General features: G+C 34.8%; 1 protein-coding gene across 9 annotated transcripts in view; it reads left to right on the top strand.

Annotated features, from left to right (window-relative positions):
- TSG101 (tumor susceptibility gene 101) overlaps window positions 1–13,164 on the top strand; it is a 90,590-nt gene extending 77,426 nt beyond the window's left edge. For 8 of the 9 annotated variants that reach the window (XM_068393928.1, XM_068393930.1, XM_068393927.1 and 5 more), the window contains 6 exons: window positions 632–795; window positions 1,496–1,634; window positions 4,263–4,513; window positions 6,642–6,866; window positions 9,747–9,883; window positions 10,183–13,164. In XM_068393928.1, coding sequence (XP_068250029.1) covers window positions 632–795; window positions 1,496–1,634; window positions 4,263–4,513; window positions 6,642–6,866; window positions 9,747–9,883; window positions 10,183–10,369 — 1,103 coding nt within the window. In that variant the 3' untranslated portion in view covers window positions 10,370–13,164. The remainder of the gene's footprint in view (window positions 1–631; window positions 796–1,495; window positions 1,635–4,262; window positions 4,514–6,641; window positions 6,867–9,746; window positions 9,884–10,182) is intronic. The other variant, XM_068393925.1, reaches the window with a different exon arrangement.
- The last annotated feature ends 7,360 nt before the right edge of the window (window positions 13,165–20,524 follow it).

Here is a 20,524-nt window from a genome sequence, read left to right as displayed (position 1 = left end):
GGACATGGTTGGGACTTTCCTCAGTAAGATGATAGAGGTGTAATCACTCTCCAGTTGTGGATCCTTTCTCATTAAAGTTAAAGTATTGTTTTTCCTTTGAGGAATTTTTAAACTTTAAATTCCTCCATTATGTTTTTAGTTTTTTATGGAAAGGTTAAATTGTTTTAAGTAAAGTGAGACTTGTAATTTGAATGACCTAATTAGACTAAGCCTTTAGATTTCTTAAATCTTACTCTCAGTATCCCCCCCACCTTATCAATGTAGGAGCCAGCATTATGAATGCAAGGGGAGGTCATAGAAATAAACATAATTGATGGTAAGAGGACTTATTCCCATAATCACCTGTCATTCATATACATGCCCCTCCCCTCCCAACTGAGGTTGTTGAACTAAGCTTTGACTTGGAGACAAAAACAAAGGATATTTTTACCCAGGAAGCATCATATGATTGCAATATTACAATAGAGGGGTAAAACTATAACAAGGAGAGAAAACAGGAAATTTTCTTCTTCGCAGTAGACGTAGACAATTGTCCAACTTTAGGAGCGAAGCGACATGAATGCCATGTGAGTATAGAAATAAGTAATTTTATTACTAAAATTCTGTTTTTTATGTACTTGTGAATGGGCAGGTGCTGTTTACAACATACCTGTCTGCATATGGTTACTCGATAACCACCCCTTGTCATCTCCCATGGTGTACGTGAAGCCTACTCCCGACATGCTGATTAAGGCTTCTCGTCATGTCGATCAGAACGGAAAAGTGTATCTCCCTTACCTACACGAGTGGAATCCAGTAAGTGAAGTATTTGGTAGTTTTTAATTTTACTGAAGGCTGGGTAAGTAAACTGATTGGGAATTTACTCCTAGAGATTTTTCTCATTTACTTTTTCTTATTATGCAGAATTTTTTAAGGATTCATAGTGATTGAAGTATTGTTGCAGTAGTTTTTCCATTGAACATATGTGTATGTATATATACAGTATATATTTAAGATTTGATACAGATTTTGATGACTGAACATAGAATGTGAACTTCTATATATTATTTAATACTTAGTAAAAGTTTTGATAACTCTATTTAGAAATTGGGATCTTGAAAATTATTCTTATCTGTACTCTGCTGTGCTTTTTTTTTTATTAACCAATTTCAGTTGTCATATGGTTTTTGTATTTCTTCATCGGTAATTCTATTTAGCCAAATTCTTGTTGAAAATGTAACAGAGAGACATCTACAAACTAATTTGGATTCCTTTACAATTTTTCTGTACATTGTGGATGATGTATGTTTTTTATCGTAATAGCTGCGTGAACAAATGTTCAAGCCAAAAATTTCACGTGTCTCATAATAACGTTATGAAATTATTCGCAGATAATGGCAAGTGTCACAGACTGTATGGAGGAATGGTCATGCCCCTAAATGACCTTGTCCCTTTTCAGTAAGGCAGACTTCATGGTTTCATGTATTTGGATGTTTTTGTCATTATTCAATTTCAGAGCTCATCAGATTTACCAGGACTTATCCAGATTATGATTATGACCTTTAGTGAGATGCCCCCAGTTTACTCTAAGCCCAAGACTGCGCAGCCAGGAACCGGAGCACCCTACCCCACACCTTATCCCTCCGGTACACCTGGTAGGTCCTTGGCTGTGTTTTTATCATTTGAGTGCTTTTCATTAACCTCAAGACCTAGAATTATCTACATTTAACAATCTAATAAGAGTATTTTATGTCACTTTGTAATAGGATTAACACTGAACTTCACCAAGCGTATTTTTTTTGCCATTTTGTAATTAGATTAACACTGAACTTCACCAAGAGTATTATTTTTGCCACTTTGTAATTGGATTAACACTGAACTTCACCAAGAGTATTATTTTTGCCACTTTGTAATTGGATTAACACTGAACTTCGCCAAGAGTATTTTTTTTGCCACTTTGTAATTGGATTAACACTGAACTTTGCCAAGAGTATTTTTTGCCACTTTGTAATTGGACTAACACTGAACTTTGCCAAGTGTTATGGAATGTTTTAAAGTAATGTTCTTAAAATTTCCTACGGGCTGAGATTGTCTTGAGTAAGAGAAGGTTGGATATTTCTCTCGGATTTAGAATTAGGTTCAACTTTTTGTGTAGCTTATTAAGAGATAGGTGACAATTGCGAGATCAATAAAGGGCATGGTAATTTTACGCTTCAGTTTTTTCATGATTAAGATTTTGTTGAGAATTTTGTAGATCAAGCTGTATCTTCGATACTTTTTTTTTATATAAGTTGTATATTGTCATCAGGAATTGTAACAAAAATAATCTTTTTTTATTTATCCCCATAAAACTTTCATAATGTTCTGTTTTGGAAATTAATTTACAGTATTAATATGATATTTTATTGTTAAAATTTAAATTTATTAGGAAGATCAACAAATTTGTTTGAACATGAAACTAAAATTATCCAGCCTTAAATTATTTTTAATCCAGCCAATTTCCGTATCCTCCAGGAACTTTCGTTTATAACTTCTTTTTTAGTAACTATTTCTGTGGATTAGAATTCTTTTGAAAATGCCAGTCCATTGTATTGCAGATATGTCTCTCAATACTTTGAAATACTTTTGGTATGGAGATAATATACTGATAGATTATGATAAGGCTACAGATCTTAACCCTTTTACCCCCAATGGATGTACTGATACGTTTCACAAAATTCACCCCTTTACCCCCATGGACGTATGTACTGGTACGTCATTGCAAAAAAAATGCCATTCACATTTTTTTGCATATTTTTGATAACTTTATGAGAAACTTCAGGCATTTTCCAACCCTTAACCCCCAGGCATTTTTTTCTTTTCAAGCACATTTTGTAATATATATTTTTTAAATTGCTCTAACAGCCTTAATTTTTGTCATAGAGAGGTCAGGTTGGTCTCATTCTCTTGGAAAATGCCTGATTTTTCTCAAAAAATTATCAAAAATATGAAAAGAAATTTATAGGATTTTTTTGCAAGGACGTACCGGTACGTCCATGGGGGTAAAGGGATGGCTTTTGTGAAATGTACCAGTACGTCCTTTGGGGGGTAAAAGGGTTAAGTTAGGATACATGTGAAGGGGAGTCAGGATCCATGCATTCTTAACTTTGTGAGGACAGCAATGGAATGTTACTTGTGTAAGCATGAAATTCTTCAACAGCCCATTAGAAGCAGTATTTATGGTATGTTAGTGCACTTTATTAAGAAAATTGATGCTGCATGGAAAAGTTGGAAAAGTTCTTTTCTGATACTGTACATACAATATAGATATATATATATTGATCACCCTTTTCGCCTGTCTGTCCTGAACGTTTCACCAGGTTTGGCAAGTAGCTCTCCTACTTCAAATATCTCGTACATCTCTAAATTAGACTGACATGACTTTGGTTGTCATTTTTGAACTGGGTAATAATAATAATAAAATTGATAACAATGTATCCGAGATTCTCGTAATGTTCATAAACTTTTTCAATTACCCAGTAACACCAGTGCAGTATATAATCTGTGTGCCCTTCAGGATCAGGTATAAACTGCCTTTGATTAATCCATGAAAAGGTTTTTTTATAATTATTTGGTCCTTATTTAACCTTACTTCAATTATCCTTGTATGATTCTGACAACTTACTGGTCAAGGCCTCTAGGGTGTTGATTTCCTATACATTTGCCCTATGTCGTAAATTGGTTTTTAGAGAAGACACAAGTTGGAAATACCCTTTATAAAGTGACATTTTTTTTTTTATTTTGCATGAATCACTCAAAATTATATTTTTGATACTTGCCCTGTATTATTTTGTATAACTGTTAATTGTGTAAAAAACTAAACTAGATCTTTAATTATGATTTTTATGAATTGTTCAAGCACAGTCTAGAATGTCAACTGAATAGACTAGCATTTATACTGTGCATCTTTGCTATATGAATATTGGCATGTTTTATGTTTTTAAGCTTGACACAAATTCACAAGAAAGCCTCATTTAATGTATTTTGTAATGCCCCAAGATAGTAGCAGCAGTGTTGCTATGAATTCACTCCATGTAATGATGATTTGAGATTCCGTTATATTGTCTAGTCACCAGTTCCTTTGATTTATTTTTTGCATCTTTGTGTTGCTTGCACCATTCAAGAGAGGAATGATTACTGTCACAGTTATAAAGTCTGGTTAGAAGATGTCAAAGGACATAGGTAGGGAAGAGGTTCGTTACTGGAAATGGGGAATTGGTAATCTTGAAGATTGTGCATTTCAGGATACATGCCAATGCCCGGGGGAGGTCCTAATATGCCATACCCTCCCAATCCAGGCAGCGCCACGGGATATCCGCCGTATCCGACTCAACCTGGGTATCCCCCTTCGAATACTCCGTATCCGGTGTATCCTCCTACCAGCTCAGCAGGTTATCCTCCTGGTCAACCTGGTCCGCCTTCGTATCCTCCGCCTTACACTGCTGGGGTGTCTTACCCGCCATACCCGTCCACAACTTCAAATTTAACGACTCAGGTGAGTTAGGATTTGATACTTCTAAGTGAACTTAGTTTTTTTTAAATTAATCAAATGTATTTAATGTAATTTGATTGCTAGGAACACCGTACATTACAGTTCTTTGTTATAAGTATTTAAAGTGTACAATAATGTCAGGTTTTGAATAAATAATTTACTAGAAATATTAAAATACTTGAGAATTCTGAATGATTGGATTCCAGAACATTCATAATAATATAGTGTGTATAAGATATTAACCATTTTGAAATTGTACAATGGCAGTGCCCTTCTATGCAAATTTTGTTCTGAAATCTATTATTAACTTTATTCAAATTTTTCAGTACAGTATCTGTTGTTTAAAGCAGACCACTGCAAAAACTATTCTAGTTGGTACTGTATACTAAAGGAAAATTTAAGAATCCCTCATATATGAAAATTGGTCTCTTGTTGAAAATATAATTAATATTGTATTGCTTTCTTTAAAGTAATCCCTAAAGCTGAGAGACCTATAATTCTTGAATATATATACTGTATATATATATATATATATATATATATATATATATATATATATATACGTATATATATATATATATATATATATATATATATATATATAGATAGATAGATAGATAGATAGATAGATAGATATAGTTAGTTAGTTAGTTGACATCAGATAATATATCCCCCATTAAATATAAAAGTGTAACATAATTGGCTGTTAATGTGATTAATAGCCTGAAAAAATTTTTCTCGGTGTAAATACAAGCTATCTATATTGGGACTGTAGTTAACACTTAATAGGTAAATTGATTCCACAATTACATATGCTAGTTAATGAACAGCCCATCTGAATTGAGATTCAGGCTTACTGGAAGTGATAGGGTTTGTTTTTCCTTTTAAGATTATTCATTTTTTTAAAACAAACCCTTTGCTTTTATTCTTTATGTTAACCCTTTTACCCCCAGGCTATTTGGAACTTTCCAAACCTTAACCCCCAAGCATTTTTTTTCCAAGCACATTTTGCAATATATATTTTTTAAATTGCTCTAACAGCCTTAATTTTTGTTATAGAGAGGTCAGGTTGGTCTCAATCTTTTGGAAAATGCCTTAAGTTTCTCAAAGTTATAAAAAAAAAATGTAAATAGCAGTTTTTTCCAAGGACGTACCTGTATGTCCATGGGGGTAAAGGAATGAGTTTTGTGAAACGTACCAGTACGTCCATGGGGGTTAAAAGGGTTAAGTTCATATCAACTTTTAGTAATTTTTTTCAAGAAATAATGTGTTATAATTGATTTGTTATTTCAAGTAATGTTTTTTTAGTGTATGATAAGAAAATTAAGTACTTTTCTTCAATTCCTTACAAGTAAATTGAATAAAGTCATTAGAAAACTAGTAGAATAGTAGAACTGTCAAACAAGTTATTGAACCAGAGATAAGACGAGGTTGTTCATATAAGTTTTGGCTTTATTGGTTTTAGGTGGTTCTTTGAAAAATCAATTTGCTTTAAGTTGTTTTTCATGTCAAGTCTTGAGTCCTGGGGCCAAAGTTTTTTTTTGAGAGCTCTATTAATATTTTATTTTACACATTTAACCTTATTTTAACACTTCTGACTGTACGGAATGACCTCTTTGATCCAATCTATCAGGGTAGTAATGCTAGACCTTTGTACATACACATACATATACCAAGGTACTTCCCCCAATTTTGGGGGGTAGCCGACATCAACAAATGAAACAAAAACAAAAAGGGGACCTCTATTTTTTTTTTTATTTTCTTACTTTTACGTATAACCTCCAGAGATAAAGCGCAACCCAAACAAAGTTGAACATTTATGTTTCCTTCCTATCTCTGCAATTTTTTAATAACTAATTTCATGTTTGTCATGTTGAAATGAATGTTTTATTATTCATAGAAGATTAGTATTTTCTACTATAATCTTGTTTGTGATCAGTTATGAATAGGTAGGTTCTCTCTCTCTCTCTCTCTCTCTCTCTCTCTCTCTCTCTCTCTCTCTCTCTCTCTCTCTCTCTCTCTCTCTCTCGAATTTTCATAGTGACAGGATTAATTCTTAGCTGATATTTCTTGTTAACATTTATGGTGCAAAAACACATTAAAGTATATGTTTCCTCTTGCGTCCTCTTAGACAACGGAAACGAGTGGCATCACAACCGCAGCAACGGGCACAATCACCGAAGAACACATACGTGCATCGCTTGTCTCTGCCGTTAGTGATCGTGTGCGCGCAAAGCTTCGCGATAGCTACGGAGGTTCCCAGGCGGAAGTATCCGTTCTTCGGCAGCAGCAAGCGGATCTTAATCAAGGGAAGATTAAAGTGGAAGGGTTGATCAGCAAGCTGGAACAAGAACAGGTTTGTTTCCTTACAAGGACAGTTTTCATGGACAAGTAGTCTCCTTTGTTTATGTTGAGTTACACTGTAAAACCTCACACCATGTAAGTTTATATACATACATACATATACCAATTTTGGGGGGTAGCCGACATCAACAAATGAAACAAAAACAAAAAAGGGGACCTCTACTCTCTACGTTCCTCCCAGCCTAACAAGGAACTCAACCGAGTTCAGCTGGTACTGCTAGGGTGCCACAGCCCACTATAGAATTTTCTATAATATTGTATATTTGTTCCGTAACTGGAATAGAAACCTATGCTATTTATTTAGGGTATTACTTTTGGCAAAGCTGAAACGACAAGTGGGGATAGCTTGCTACCGCTCCCGCTCACACACTGGTGATTTAGCTCACTCTATTTTGGTTTGGATGGTGAACAGTCTTTGCCGTTCTTTATCCTCACCAAGTTATATTTTGGACTGCCATTAATGCAGTTTGTTTGTGGTTTCTCTTTAATTGTATGTGTTAGTGTTGACTTTCTGATTTCTAGGCAGTTCATTTAGATATATTCTTTTAATAATCTTAAGGAGTATTTGATTTCTCTTTCAATTATTTTTTTGTTAATGTTGTATGAGGCTTTGGGATGATTTAAATTCAAGTAAATAAGACATCAATGTTGATCTTAAATATGAAAATGCTTTTTGTATTTTATGATTTTACAAAGATGGGCGGAATATTTTGAAAGTTTAACTGAATGTTGAGGATAATAGGGAGGCAGATATAATTGCTGTTGCAGGTGTTGAGGTGCCAGTGATGGGAGATGAGAATGAGAGAGAAATTACATTAGATGAAGTGAGGAGAGCACTAGATGAAATGAGAGTAGGAAAAGCATCTGGTATAGATGGTGTGAGAGCTGAGATGTTGAAGGAGGGGGTTGTGACTGTACTTGAATGGTTGGTGAGATTGTTTAATATGTGTTTTGTGTTGTCAATGGTACCAGTAGATTGGGTTTGTGCATGTATTGTACCACTATATAAGGGTAAGGGAGATGTGCATGAGTGTTGTAATTCAAGAGGTATTAGTTTGTTGAGTGTAGTTGGAAAAGTGTATGGTAGAGTAATGATTAATATGATCAAGGATAAAACAGAGAATGCAATCTTAGAAATACAGGGTGGTTTTAGAAGAGGTAGGGGTTGTATGAATCAGATTTTTACAGTAAGGCAGATATGCGAGAAATATTTAGCAAAAGGTAAGGAGGTGTATGTTGCGTTTATGGATCTGGAGAAAACGTATGATAGAGTTGATAGGGAAGCAATGTGGAATGTGATGAGGTTATATAGAGTTGGTGGAAGGTTGTTGCAAGCAGTGAAAAGTTTCTACAAAGGTAGTAAAGCATGTGTTAGGATAGGAAATGAAGTGAGTGATTGGTTTCCGGTGAGAGTGGGGCTGAGACAGGGATGTGTGATGTCACCGTGGTTGTTTAACTTGTATGTTGATGGAGTGGTGAGAGAGGTGAATGCTCGAGTGCTTGGACGAGGATTAAAACTGGTAGGCGAGAATGACCATGAATGGGAGGTAAATCAGTTGTTGTTTGCGGATGATACTGTACTGGTTGCAGACACAGAAGAGAAGCTTGGCCGATTAGTGACAGAATTTGGAAGTGTGTGTGAGAGAAGGAAGTTGAGAGTTAATGTGGGTAAGAGTACAGTAAGGTTATGAGATGTACGAGAAGGGAAGGTGGTGCAAGGTTGAATGTCATGTTGAATGGAGAGTTACTTGAGGAGGTGGATCAGTTTAAGTACCTGGGGTCTGTTGTTGCAGCAAATGGTGGAGTGGAAGCAGATGTACGTCAGAGAGTGAATGAAGGTTGCAAAGTGTTGGGGGAAGTTAAGGGAGTAGTAAAAAATAGAGGGTTGGGCATGAATGTAAAGAGAGTTCTATATGAGAAAGTGATTGTACCAACTGTGATGTATGGATCGGAGTTGTGGGGAATGAAAGTGACGGAGAGACAGAAATTGAATGTGTTTGAGATAAAGTGTCTAAGGAGTATGGCGGGTGTATCTCGAGTAGATAGGGTTAGGAACGAAGTGGTGAGAGTGAGAACGGGTGTAAGAAATGAGATAGCAGCTAGAGTGGATGTGAATGTGTTGAGGTGGTTTGGCCATGTTGAGAGAATGGAAAATGGCTGTCTGCTAAAGAAGGTGATGAATGCAAGAGTTGATGGGAGAAGTACAAGAGGAAGGCCAAGGTTTGGGTGGATGGATGGAGTGAAGAAAGCTCTTGGTGATAGGAGGATAGATTTGAGAGAGGCAAGAGAGCGTGCTAGAAATAGGAATGAATGGCGAGCGATTGTGACGCAGTTCCAGTAGGCCCTGCTGCTGCCTCCGATGCCTTAGATGACCGCAGAGGTAGCAGTAGTAGGGGATTCAGCATTATGAAGCTTCATCTGTGGTGGATAATGTGGGAGGGTGGGCTGTGGCACCCTAGCAGTACCAGCTGAACTTGGTTGAGTCCCTTGTTAGGCTGGAGGAACGTAGAGAGTAGAGGTCCCCTTTTTTGTTTTGTTTCATTTGTTGATGTCGGCTACCCCCCAAAATTGGGGGAAGTGCCTTGGTATATGTATGTATGTATGTACAAAGAAAGTTGATACCAAAGTTAATAATGAACTTAAACCATCAGGCTGGTAGGGGATCAGTGATGAAATCACTAAGTTTCAGTTGTCATTGTCTTCAGATTCAAGTACAGTAATACAATTGTGATTGAACAATGTGTGATTATCACTTATGTCAATATTATTCCAGAATTGAAGTTATATGCTGGAATCCTCTCATTCTGGACAAGGTTGATACATTGTAAGTTTTACAATAACAATTAATTTATCGTCATACTGTCCTTTGCAGGCCGAGTTAGACAAGAGTGTTAGGATTTTGCGCGAAAGAGAAGCCGAGATTAAGGCTGTGTTGTCAAGACTTTCCTCTGCAACAGAACCTCTTGATGTTGATGAAGCTGTAACCACCACTGCACCATTATATAAACAGTATGTTATTTGGCTTATATCAATAGTCTTTCCTATTCTATTTCTTTCTGAAATGATGTTGTGGAAATCTTGTCATAGGCTGTTGCATCATGTACTGAATAGTTTGCAAAAATCTAATCTTATTACTAAACTTATGATATCCTTTCTGTAAATTTTCCTACCTAGTTATGTACTAATCTCTGAGGCGTACGGTAATTGTCGAATTCATTTTATCTGTGAGAAGTTATGGTGGGATGTTTCTATCACAGTATGTAGACAATGAGACATGTTTTGATTTTTAACAATGTCTTCTGGCACAGGCTTTTGAATGCTTATGCTGAAGACCAAGCAACGCAGGATGCCATATACTACTTGGGTGAAGCATTGCGTCGGGACGTTATCGACTTGGACACATTTTTGAAGCACGTCAGATCCCTATCCAGGAAACAGTTCCAGCTTAGGGCCACAATGATTAAGTGTCGAACTAAGGGGAACATGGCTGGTTAGGTAGAAGAAGAATAATTCCTATGGGCAAGTTTGTGTGGATGATTCAATTTTGATCTGTAAGGTATGACAAATTGTTTATCATTTGTATACTCTATTGTGCGTATGTTGTACTGTATAGACATACATATATATGGACAATGAACACTGTATTGTAAAATATATCTAGAGGTTGGTGAGCATTATGTTTTTTTCTAAGGCACTAGAAAAACTTTTGTCATGTTGTAGATTTCTGAAGTTTTTTTTATGGTAAATGCTTACTTTTATAAATGTTCCTTGATATCTCATCCAGAAAGAAATGAGTCATCCAATCCCTTATGTTTCTCCTTCAGTTTTGTTTTGATATTTTCTTCTTTCTAAAGTTGCGTTCGAGGAATTTTGAGCATTGCATATCGTTTTTCCATTTTGTCTGTTTAAAGGTGAAAACTGATTGTAGATATTTATATTTTCCTGTAGATAGATATAGAATCTTGCATTTCTCCAATGTCACCACATTTAAGATGAAGGAGTCTTCTAGGGAAACAAGTAGCCAACCAGATTTTTATTGAAGCTTTGTTTCTAACATCCTGATGCTAGATCACATTATTAGAGATTTATTTGAATAGTTTATTTGATAAATATCCTTTGTAGTTCTTAATCATATATTTGGTCATGTAACTGTTAAAGAGAGACAATATAAGACTGATGCTAAGATTGTAGCAACTAGAAATGCAACACCCTTAATATCAGTCAAAATGACAGATACAATTTTTGCCAGTAATTCTTGGTTTGAATTTGCTTATGCTATGTTAAGTACCATTATTATTATTAATTTTATTATTATTACTAGCTACGACCCATATTGGAAAAGCAGAATGCTATAAGCCCTAGGGCTCCAGAAGGGAAATTAGCTAGAATCAAAAAAATATTATTCTACTGTATTGGTTCTTTTATGTTGTACAATTACCTATGTAGTTGGCCTACATTTTTTTATTTCGCTCTGGCACAGGTTTAGATGACCTCTGGGATACTAGAATTTGTATATTCAACAATTACTGGTAGGTTGAATTTATAAACTTTAGTGTTTTGACAATATTGATTGTAATTCTTGATGAATAGGCACTTGAAATTTACACTGGAAAATAATAAATTACCGTTTTCCACTTATTTTTAACTTTTTTTCTAATTCTATAATCACAGTATACTTCTTGATTTATAGTAAAGTGTGATATAAATTTTGTTTTTGTCATTCAGCTGTCAGCATCAGAGTAAGATTTCATAGCTGTGACACATATTGTTTAAACCTGTGTATACAGTACTGTCATTATTGGTTCTTATTATAGTTCATAACTGAAATGTAATTGAAAGTTATATAAGTGCTGTTGTTTTGGGTATCATTATTATTGGTGGGTACTTGAAGATCCTAATTGTCTGTTACACCTACAGTATTTTTGATTATGTGCTCCATGTGGTATAAGGTGATGTTTTTTAATGCAAGGTGTATACACGTAAAAAAATTTTGGTAATTTAGATTGAATGTATGTGTAAGAAGCCTAAACAACATACATACATATACCAAGGCACTTTCCCCAATTTTGGGGGGTAGCCGACATCAAACAAATGAAACAAAAAAAGGGGACCTCTCCTCTCTACGTTCCTCCCAGCCTGACAAGGGACTCAACCGAGTTTGGCTGGTACTGCTAGGGTGCCACATATTAAGATAAAAACTAAAATCAAATGTAATCAGTGATTTCAGACAAATTAATTAACATGCAGCTGAAAGTATACGGGGAGTTTTTTCATCTTATTGGCAATGAAATGCGTATGCAATTCAAGTAGAGTGACTTGAGTTACCATTTGTTTTATTAGAGTATAAATTATCAGCTTCTGAATGTTTTAAAGTCCAATTTCATATTTTAACCCCCACAAATCTTGTACTGGAAATAGCTTCTAAAAATCAAAAAGCATAGAATGGAAAACTTAATGGAATTCACTTATGAACATTATTGAAATGAAAACTTTCATGGGCTTGAAACTGATAAACAAATTTCTATTTCTGTTATTCTAATGTTATCTTTCATGTGAGGTCCTATTTTTATTGTATGCTTACCAAAGGTATGTGTTGTGAGCTCCAGCTTCAAAATACCCACTTTAATACCCTCATTGCTTGCCTATTAGAGTTAAGGCAGTGCCAAGATTTTATTAGTTGTGTGGCAGTCTTTTGAGTTTAATTATTAAAAATAGTAAGGGAATTAATGAGTATTGAATCATACTTCTTTTTTTCCTCTGTTAACTGAAATACTTGGAAGAGACTTCTATTACATTATACATAAGGACTTCACCCAAAGAAGTTATAGCTCATAAATTACTTCAGTTGAATTTACTGGTGTGGTTTTGGGTGATCAAGTCTGTTTAGGTGGTGTGTCTATAATACCAGAAGGGAGATAAATTAATAAGAATTATTCACAAATATTGGTCTTGCCAAATTCTGATGATTATCATTGCTTAAAGACAGTACAATCACAGCAAAAGTTTCTCAAATTTGGAATTTTTGTAGTACCATATTGGATATTCATTAGTTTCTATCGTCTTTTTTTATTAAATTTATAGAATTAATCAGTTGCTAAGGATAAGTATATTGCACCATAGTGTTGCCGCTCAATGTTATTACTTTCTGAAGTATCTTCTTTAATTTGAGGAATGAGAATACAGTATCTTGTCTTTGTAATAACATGTGGGACTTCTTGTAATACAACTTACTCTTGTGTAATGTAATTTTCACATAACATAAAATAAAAGTTCTTTGTGCTCATTCTTTATTTTTAAGTATATTTTTTCTTATAGTAAAACTTAGGATTTTTATTATATTATTGTAGCTTTTGTATTTGATGGTTCAATTTTTATTCATAAATTTAGTTAGATGACACATGTAAACAATGTAGTAAAAAAAAAATTTGTCCACCATGTGCAATAATAGTATTTTTATTTTCGGTATCAGTTCATGACAAGAAAATTAATCTGTAAAACATCATTTTCTGCTCTGTCACATAATTTTTTTACTTTATTCTTTCAGCGTCTTCAGGTTATACATAAATATTGACAAAAAGAGAAGTCCAGCCTTCTCATATTTCATTATGAACAGAATCTTAGAAACGTTAATTTTACACTAGTGGTTGTCATAAGTTTAAAGGTACGGGTTCAAAACAAATTTTACATGCACAGCAGATTGCATTTTCCGGTACAAATTTATTCATCTGTCAATTTTACTTTACATATGTCTTTACCTTACCTGGCATTTGTGAAGGCCATTTTCACCTCCAGTAAGGATTACTTGAATTGATTAGTTTTGATCGTCTGTACTGTGTTTCTGTGTCGTACTTGGCATTTATTTTTACTGTGTGGAACTTGTGTTCTCATTGTCTCGTAAATGAAATAACTGGTTGACACTTCAGTGTGGTTTACCTTCTCTTATTGTGTCCAATCGTAAACTTTTTGTCTGACATCAGTTTCATTTTGTCATTCACACGTTAGGGTATCTGTCCTCTTCCATGTCATTCAGTTTTGATTTTGAGATGTCATCTGAGCGATGTAGTTTTAGCCTCTTGATTGATGGCTATTTAAAAAGTGACAAGGTAGCAAAGTAGTTGGAAACTTGGTTCGACCCCCAAGGGTAGCTATTTACTGAAAGCTTTTCATAGACAGACAATCTTTTTCTGAGGGTCTAACACGAATATCATCTAGAGAAGATCCACAAAGTTGGAATGATTATTTCAACTACACAGCCAAACATTTTTGCGTCAGATTATATGCAGTTCTGTGATGTTATCAAGTAACTCTTCTCAATGGTATAATCTTGTCATCTTCGGTGGATTTTAAATAATGCTCATATTTATCTATGTAAATAATGTCACAATTACTATGTAAAGGCAGTAAAATACTGAACTGTTCAAGTGAACAGTTTATTTCTTGTTGAATTAGGGATTATCACTTTAGTAATTACAGAATTGCCTTGTAGATTAGTTTTTTAGGGTTTCACTTCTAATGATTTACAAAGAGAATTTGGTTACCATAGCTTTTGGTGATGTCATTCCCTACTGACAAACGTGTTTCATGTTCTATTAACTCTATTGTCAGAGATGAAAGAACATGCTATGAAATTTGGGAACGACTTCCTTTGTAAAAGGATTTGCTAGATATTGATATAGGATTTCTTCTGTAAAGTTAATCTAATTTAATCTTATGGCTTTTAAGCAGAATTAAGGAAGTTTCATGTAAAAAAAATATTGTTTATAAGCCATGACGTTGCATTAATTGTAGCCTGAGTGAAGACATATATCAGGACTATCTTCAAAAACTTTTGTATGATGCGGTAGTTGGATGCTGTTTGCTTTCATTTAGTGGGGCCCTGTTGGTAGTCTTCTGCATCGTTGGTTGGTTGTCATAAAATGTCCAGTCCGTAATTAAATATTGATATATAATTTGTGTTTTGGGAAGATGAACGTTGTTCAAGCACCTTGCATAAGCCAGTAATCAAGAAGGGACTGGGGGCCTCCGTGAAGGAAAAAAGCAGAGTTCAATATAGCAGAGGACAATGCCTCAGAAATATAATTTTAAGGATTTTTTTGTATATAACTATGTGTAGTGCAACTCCACAACTGTGTGAGCTGATTACTATGTTAACCAAAACTATTATCCTGTGAATATATCTATATTTTTAGCCAAATCACATTGATTTCAGTTTGTTTAATAAAAACTTGTTATCGTTGAAAGTGCAGAGGAATATAGTGTTGTCTCTGAAACACGTTCATGTAACCCAGTGTGTCCTCTTGAAGGATTTCATTTACATTCTGTTGAGTGTATTCAGAATAGAGATCTCTACATAGAAACCTAAATACCTTGATTGACAGTTTCGATTTTGTGTCAAGAGAACCCTTTCACTGTGCACATTATAGTTAGATCATTTGGCATGCATGTGAGATCTTGTCAGAAAGAGGTTCTCGACCTGAAACAGTATGTGTTTATCTTGAGTCAGAATTAGACATGTTTGTCCCAGTGGACAACAAGCTCACCTTTCGTTCCAGGTGCCGCAGTTACAACTTGAGAAGTCTGTTATTCATGTAGACACATTTATCACTTATTATAAGGAAAAGCTTGTAGAATTTCTTTTATTATCCTCTATTTTTCTAGTTATGTATTCAGTAAAGTCATATAAGTTTATCAAATGCATCTGCAGAAATGTATCAACATATTGTGGAACTTCTTCTTCCCCCATTAAGCAAATACAGTCTTGCCTTCTCCAGATTTTGGGTAATTGTCTGCAACACCACGCTCTCCATTTACTCCAAATTAATGCAATCCTGCAGTTTTCATCTTCTTACACAGTTATTAGGTGGTTATTTAAATTCTGGGAAAGCAATAATTAGCAAGATATGTTGAGGAAGGGGAAAGGGGTTATAAAAAGGAAATAGCTCGGTTTCCTCACTAAACGACTTGGAACTGACATGTCAATATAGTCAACCAAACAGAATTCGTGATGCCAGCGTACATAAACAGAAGTTCGTGATGCCAGCGTACATTTGATATACTGTATATTCAAAATATACTAAATTAAACATTGAGTTATTACTCAAAAGTGTCACTGTTTGTAAAATTCATATTTTATGGACACTTGAGTAATTAATCCATTTTTAATTAAGTATATTTTGAATATACAGTATATCAAATGTACGCTGGCATCACGAACTTCTATTTATGTACGCTGGCATCACGAATTCTGTTTGGTTGACTATGTTTACATGTCAGTTCCAAGCCGTTTAGTGAGGAAACCAAGCTATTTTTTTATAACCCCTTCCCCCTTCCTCAAAATATCTTGCTAATTATTGCTTTCCCAGAATTTAAATAACCATCTAATTACTGTGCAAGAAGATGAGAACTGCAGGATTGCATTAATTTGGAACACTGTTTCCTTCTCTTCTTTGCTCCTGGTAGAGAATGTGGCTTACTTGCATGCCTGCAACCTCAGTGGTGTATTACAGGCTATGGCTGATTCCTAACCAGGGTCAAGAAAGGGAAGGGTATGAGTTACCCTTCTGACTTTAATTTGATTAATGCCAGAGATCGGTCTCTCTCCGTGTCAACCACGGCTGGCCTCAGCTTGGTCTCTCATCAGCCCAAGATTACATTACTCTACTGTTTCTAAACTAGAGCATGAACAATTGTATTCGTAGGAGAAGAATGAAGCTCCCAAGCAACCAATGAAAATTTGCCAGACAAAGAAGACATGGTTGGAATTTTGCATAAATAGCTAATAGATGACTCTCCCTCTCCAGTATACTTTGAGCCAGATGAGCACGGGACAAGTTTAATTGAAACGTTGCGGTAATGCCAAGAACATTACTAATACGATTCCAGATCACTGAACTTTGAACTTCCATTCGGACTTCCCATAAATGACAAATCCTGTATTTACTTTTGTGTACAGTTGGTAACACTAAAATGAGTCAAGATCACATGATATTCCATCTCCTTACTGACAATGAGATATGCACGGATATTAAGGGAATGCAGTATGGTACAGCTGAAAGAAATAAAAACGAATACGAAACACACATGAAGCAGCAATGATATTCAACTATATAAGTTTCTTGTAGCCATTCTGCTTCAGCTTGTGATGATTTTACTTGAAAAGTTGGGGTTTAACTGGTCTCCACAAGGTACCAGAAGAGTTGGAAGACCCAGGCCTACATGGCTGAGGACTATGAAGCATGAAGTAAGAAACTATGAATGGCAAAGTATTGATTTAAAAGTTCAAGATAGAGACGATTGGCGAAATCTAACCGAGGCCCTTTGCGTCAATAGGCGTAGGAGGAGATGATGATGAAGAAAATTTAGGTGATAACATATTGTAAAAAGTCTTCAGGGTTAAGGGTATGAAAGCCAAAATGTTATACTCCTAAATTATAGAAGTTCATTATATACGTGTTTATCCTCATTGTATTGTTGGTGATATTGCATTTATAGGAAATGTATCTGTTCATTTGACTTGTTTATAGGAAATTTTCTAAGCCATGCTTTACCCTAAATGATTGGGTGTGAGCTATAAATAGTCTTAAATAATACAAGTAGTCAATGGAAAGGGCTTCACAGTATGTATGAAATGAGAAAAACAGCTATCTTTTAAAATATTGAGCAGCATAAATTTCTACATGTTGGACAAATGATGTCCAGGTCTCTGTTTACGGCTGGACATGTTAAAAGTGTATGAATTACCACGTCATCATTATCATTACTAGCTAAGCTACAACCCTAGTTGGAAAAGCAATGACTCCAACGGGGGAAAATAGCCCAGTGAGGAAAGGAAACAAATGAACGATATGAGAAGTAATGAAAATTAAAATAAAATCATTTGAAAATATTAACAACATTAACCCTGGATAGGTACGGTGGGTCGTTCGCGACCCCGAGCGTCAAAAAAAAACAGGTTTTTCTCACGTGACTCACCCCCGTGACTGAATTTGTGGGTGATCGACCTGCAGGAGGTGTCTCCCCTACACGCTCTAGTAGTGTCCAGATGTGCATTGCTGTAGCTGTACTCCTTCCCCGATTTCTGAGACGCGTCGGGGTCGAGCGCGACCGAGTTTACCCTTCTAAGGTAGTTTGCATAATTATCAAAGTTATTACGTATTATGAAATTGTCGTAGAATGGTGCAACTTGTATAGGTTATCAGTTGTGGAAAGTCTTGGTGGATTGTTTGGCTACCATGTGCATGATTTTTTTTTTAGTTAAAATGTCGTTCATCACCACGAGGACCATTTTACCGCGAGTGCCCCTTTTTCATTTTTTTTCATTTTTTTGCCGTCATTTTTCCGTAAGATATTGCCAAATAGTGTCGTAAAACTTTTGCTTGTTTAGAGTTGGAAAGTGTGTCTAGATGATCTGGCTACCCATGCATGACTTTGTTTTTGTCAGATACGACGTAGTTATTGGTATATTGGGTATTTAACTGCGGTTACCAATTTCTGTTTTTTTTCAATATTTGTAAAAATTACTACGTAGTAAGGAATTGCCGTATATTATTCATTTTTTTTTCATGTTTATGTGTTAGAAAGTGTGCCTTGATGGTTGGGCTAACACGTGCATGTCTTTTTTTTTATCGGAGATGCCGTATATTAGAATGTCGGGCATTTTACCGCGAGTGCCCCTTTTTCATTTTTTTTCCAAGTCATTTTTCCGTAAGATATTGCCAAATAGTGTCGTAAAACTTTTGCTTTTTTAGTGTTGGAAAGTGTGTCTAGATGATCTGGCTACCCATGCGTGATTTTGTTTTTGTCAGATACGACGTAGTTATTGGTATATTGGGTATTTAACTGCGGTTGCCAATTTCTGTTTTTTTTCAATATTTGTAAAAATTTACTACGTAGTAAGAAATTGCCGTATATTATTGATTTTTTTTTTTCATGTTTATGTGTTAGAAAGTGTGCCTTGATGGTTGGGCTAACACGTGCATGTCTTTTTTTTTATCTGAGATGCCGTATATTAGAATGTTGGGCATTTTTCCGCGAGTGCCCCTTTTTATTTGTTTTGCATTTTTTTACTTAGTCATGTTACCGTAAGGAATTGGCAAGTAGTGTCGCAAAATTTATATTTTTATAGTGTTGGAAAGTGTTTCTAGATGATCTGGCTACCCATGCCTATTTTTTTTTAGCCAGATATGGCGTATATATAAGTATGTGTTCGATTTTCCTGTGATTGCCATTTTTTCGTTTTTTCCCATTTCTTTCAAAATTACTATGTACTAAGGAACTATCACAGAGTAATGATTCATTTATATGTTTATTTGTCGGAAAATGTGCCTTGATGGTTTGCCTAGCACGTGGCTGAAATTTTTTTTTTCTGAAATGCCGTATATTAGAATGGCCATTTTTCCACGAGTGCCCCTTTTTATTTGTTTTGCATTTTTTTGCTTAGTCATGTTACCGTAAGGAATTGGCAAGTAGTGTCGCAAAACTTATAATTTTATAGTGTTGGAAAGTGTTTCTAGATGATCTGGCTACCCATGCCTATCTTTTTTTTTTTTAGCCAGATATGGCGTATATATAGGTGTGTTCGATTTTCCTGTGATTGCCATTTTTTCGTTTTTTCCCATTTCTTTCAAAATTACTACGTACTAAGGAACTATCACAGAGTAATGATTCATTTAGATGTTTATTTGTCGGAAAATGTGCCTTGATGGTTTGCATAGCACGTGGCGGAATTTTTTTTTTTCTGAAATGCCGTATATTAGAATGTTAGCCATTTTTCCGCGAGTGCCCCTTTTTATTTGTTTTGCATTTTTTTGCTTAGTCATGTTACCGTAAGGAATTGGCAAGTAGTGTCGCAAAACTTATATTTTTATAGTGTTGGAAAGTGTTTCTAGATGATCTGGCTACCCATGCCTATCTTTTTTTTAGCCAGATATGGCGTATATATAGGTATGTGTTCGATTTTCCGGTGATTGCCATTTTTTCGTTTTTTCCCAATTCTTTCAAAATTACTACGTACTAAGGAACTATCACAGAGTAATGATTCCTCTAGATGTTTATTTGTCGGAAAATTTTGTTTACTTCTTTTTTGATTGAATATCATCAAATTTTTTTAGCTAAAATATATTGTTTTACATTTTTTTTTCCGATTTTATTTCCCTTCAAAAAAATTTTTTTGGGTCAGAATTTTAATTTTATAGTCGTAAAATAATCGACAATTATCCAGCAACCCACCATACAATTTTTATGCATATCCAATAATAATTAGATTAGTAAATAACACCTTGAAATTGACATACCCTTCCTACATTTCAAGTGGCAGATTAGGGAGTCTGAGTGAGTGTGGTTGGCGGCCATTTTGTGGACATATCCGAAGCGTAAGCTGCCCTATCTATATATATTCTTGTTCCCTATAGAATTTGTGATATTTTGGTATATTTTTACCTGCATAAATATCATATTATATATTAAATATATGTATTTTTTTACGAAATTTCTAAGTACTCAAAAAATTACCTTTAGATATGGCCCCTGATATAAATGTAATTTACAAAATAATGAAGATTTTTTTACATATTTCTATTTTAGGATAACATATGTTTATTCCCTAAAAAAATTAGCCACTTCCTATTTCATTTGGGTACCCAAAGAAATTCA

Source organism: Palaemon carinicauda, chromosome 19 (assembly GCF_036898095.1).
Source record: "Palaemon carinicauda isolate YSFRI2023 chromosome 19, ASM3689809v2, whole genome shotgun sequence".
In the NCBI taxonomy this organism is placed as follows: domain Eukaryota; kingdom Metazoa; phylum Arthropoda; class Malacostraca; order Decapoda; family Palaemonidae; genus Palaemon; species Palaemon carinicauda.
This window is presented reverse-complemented; position numbering and strand designations above follow the sequence as displayed.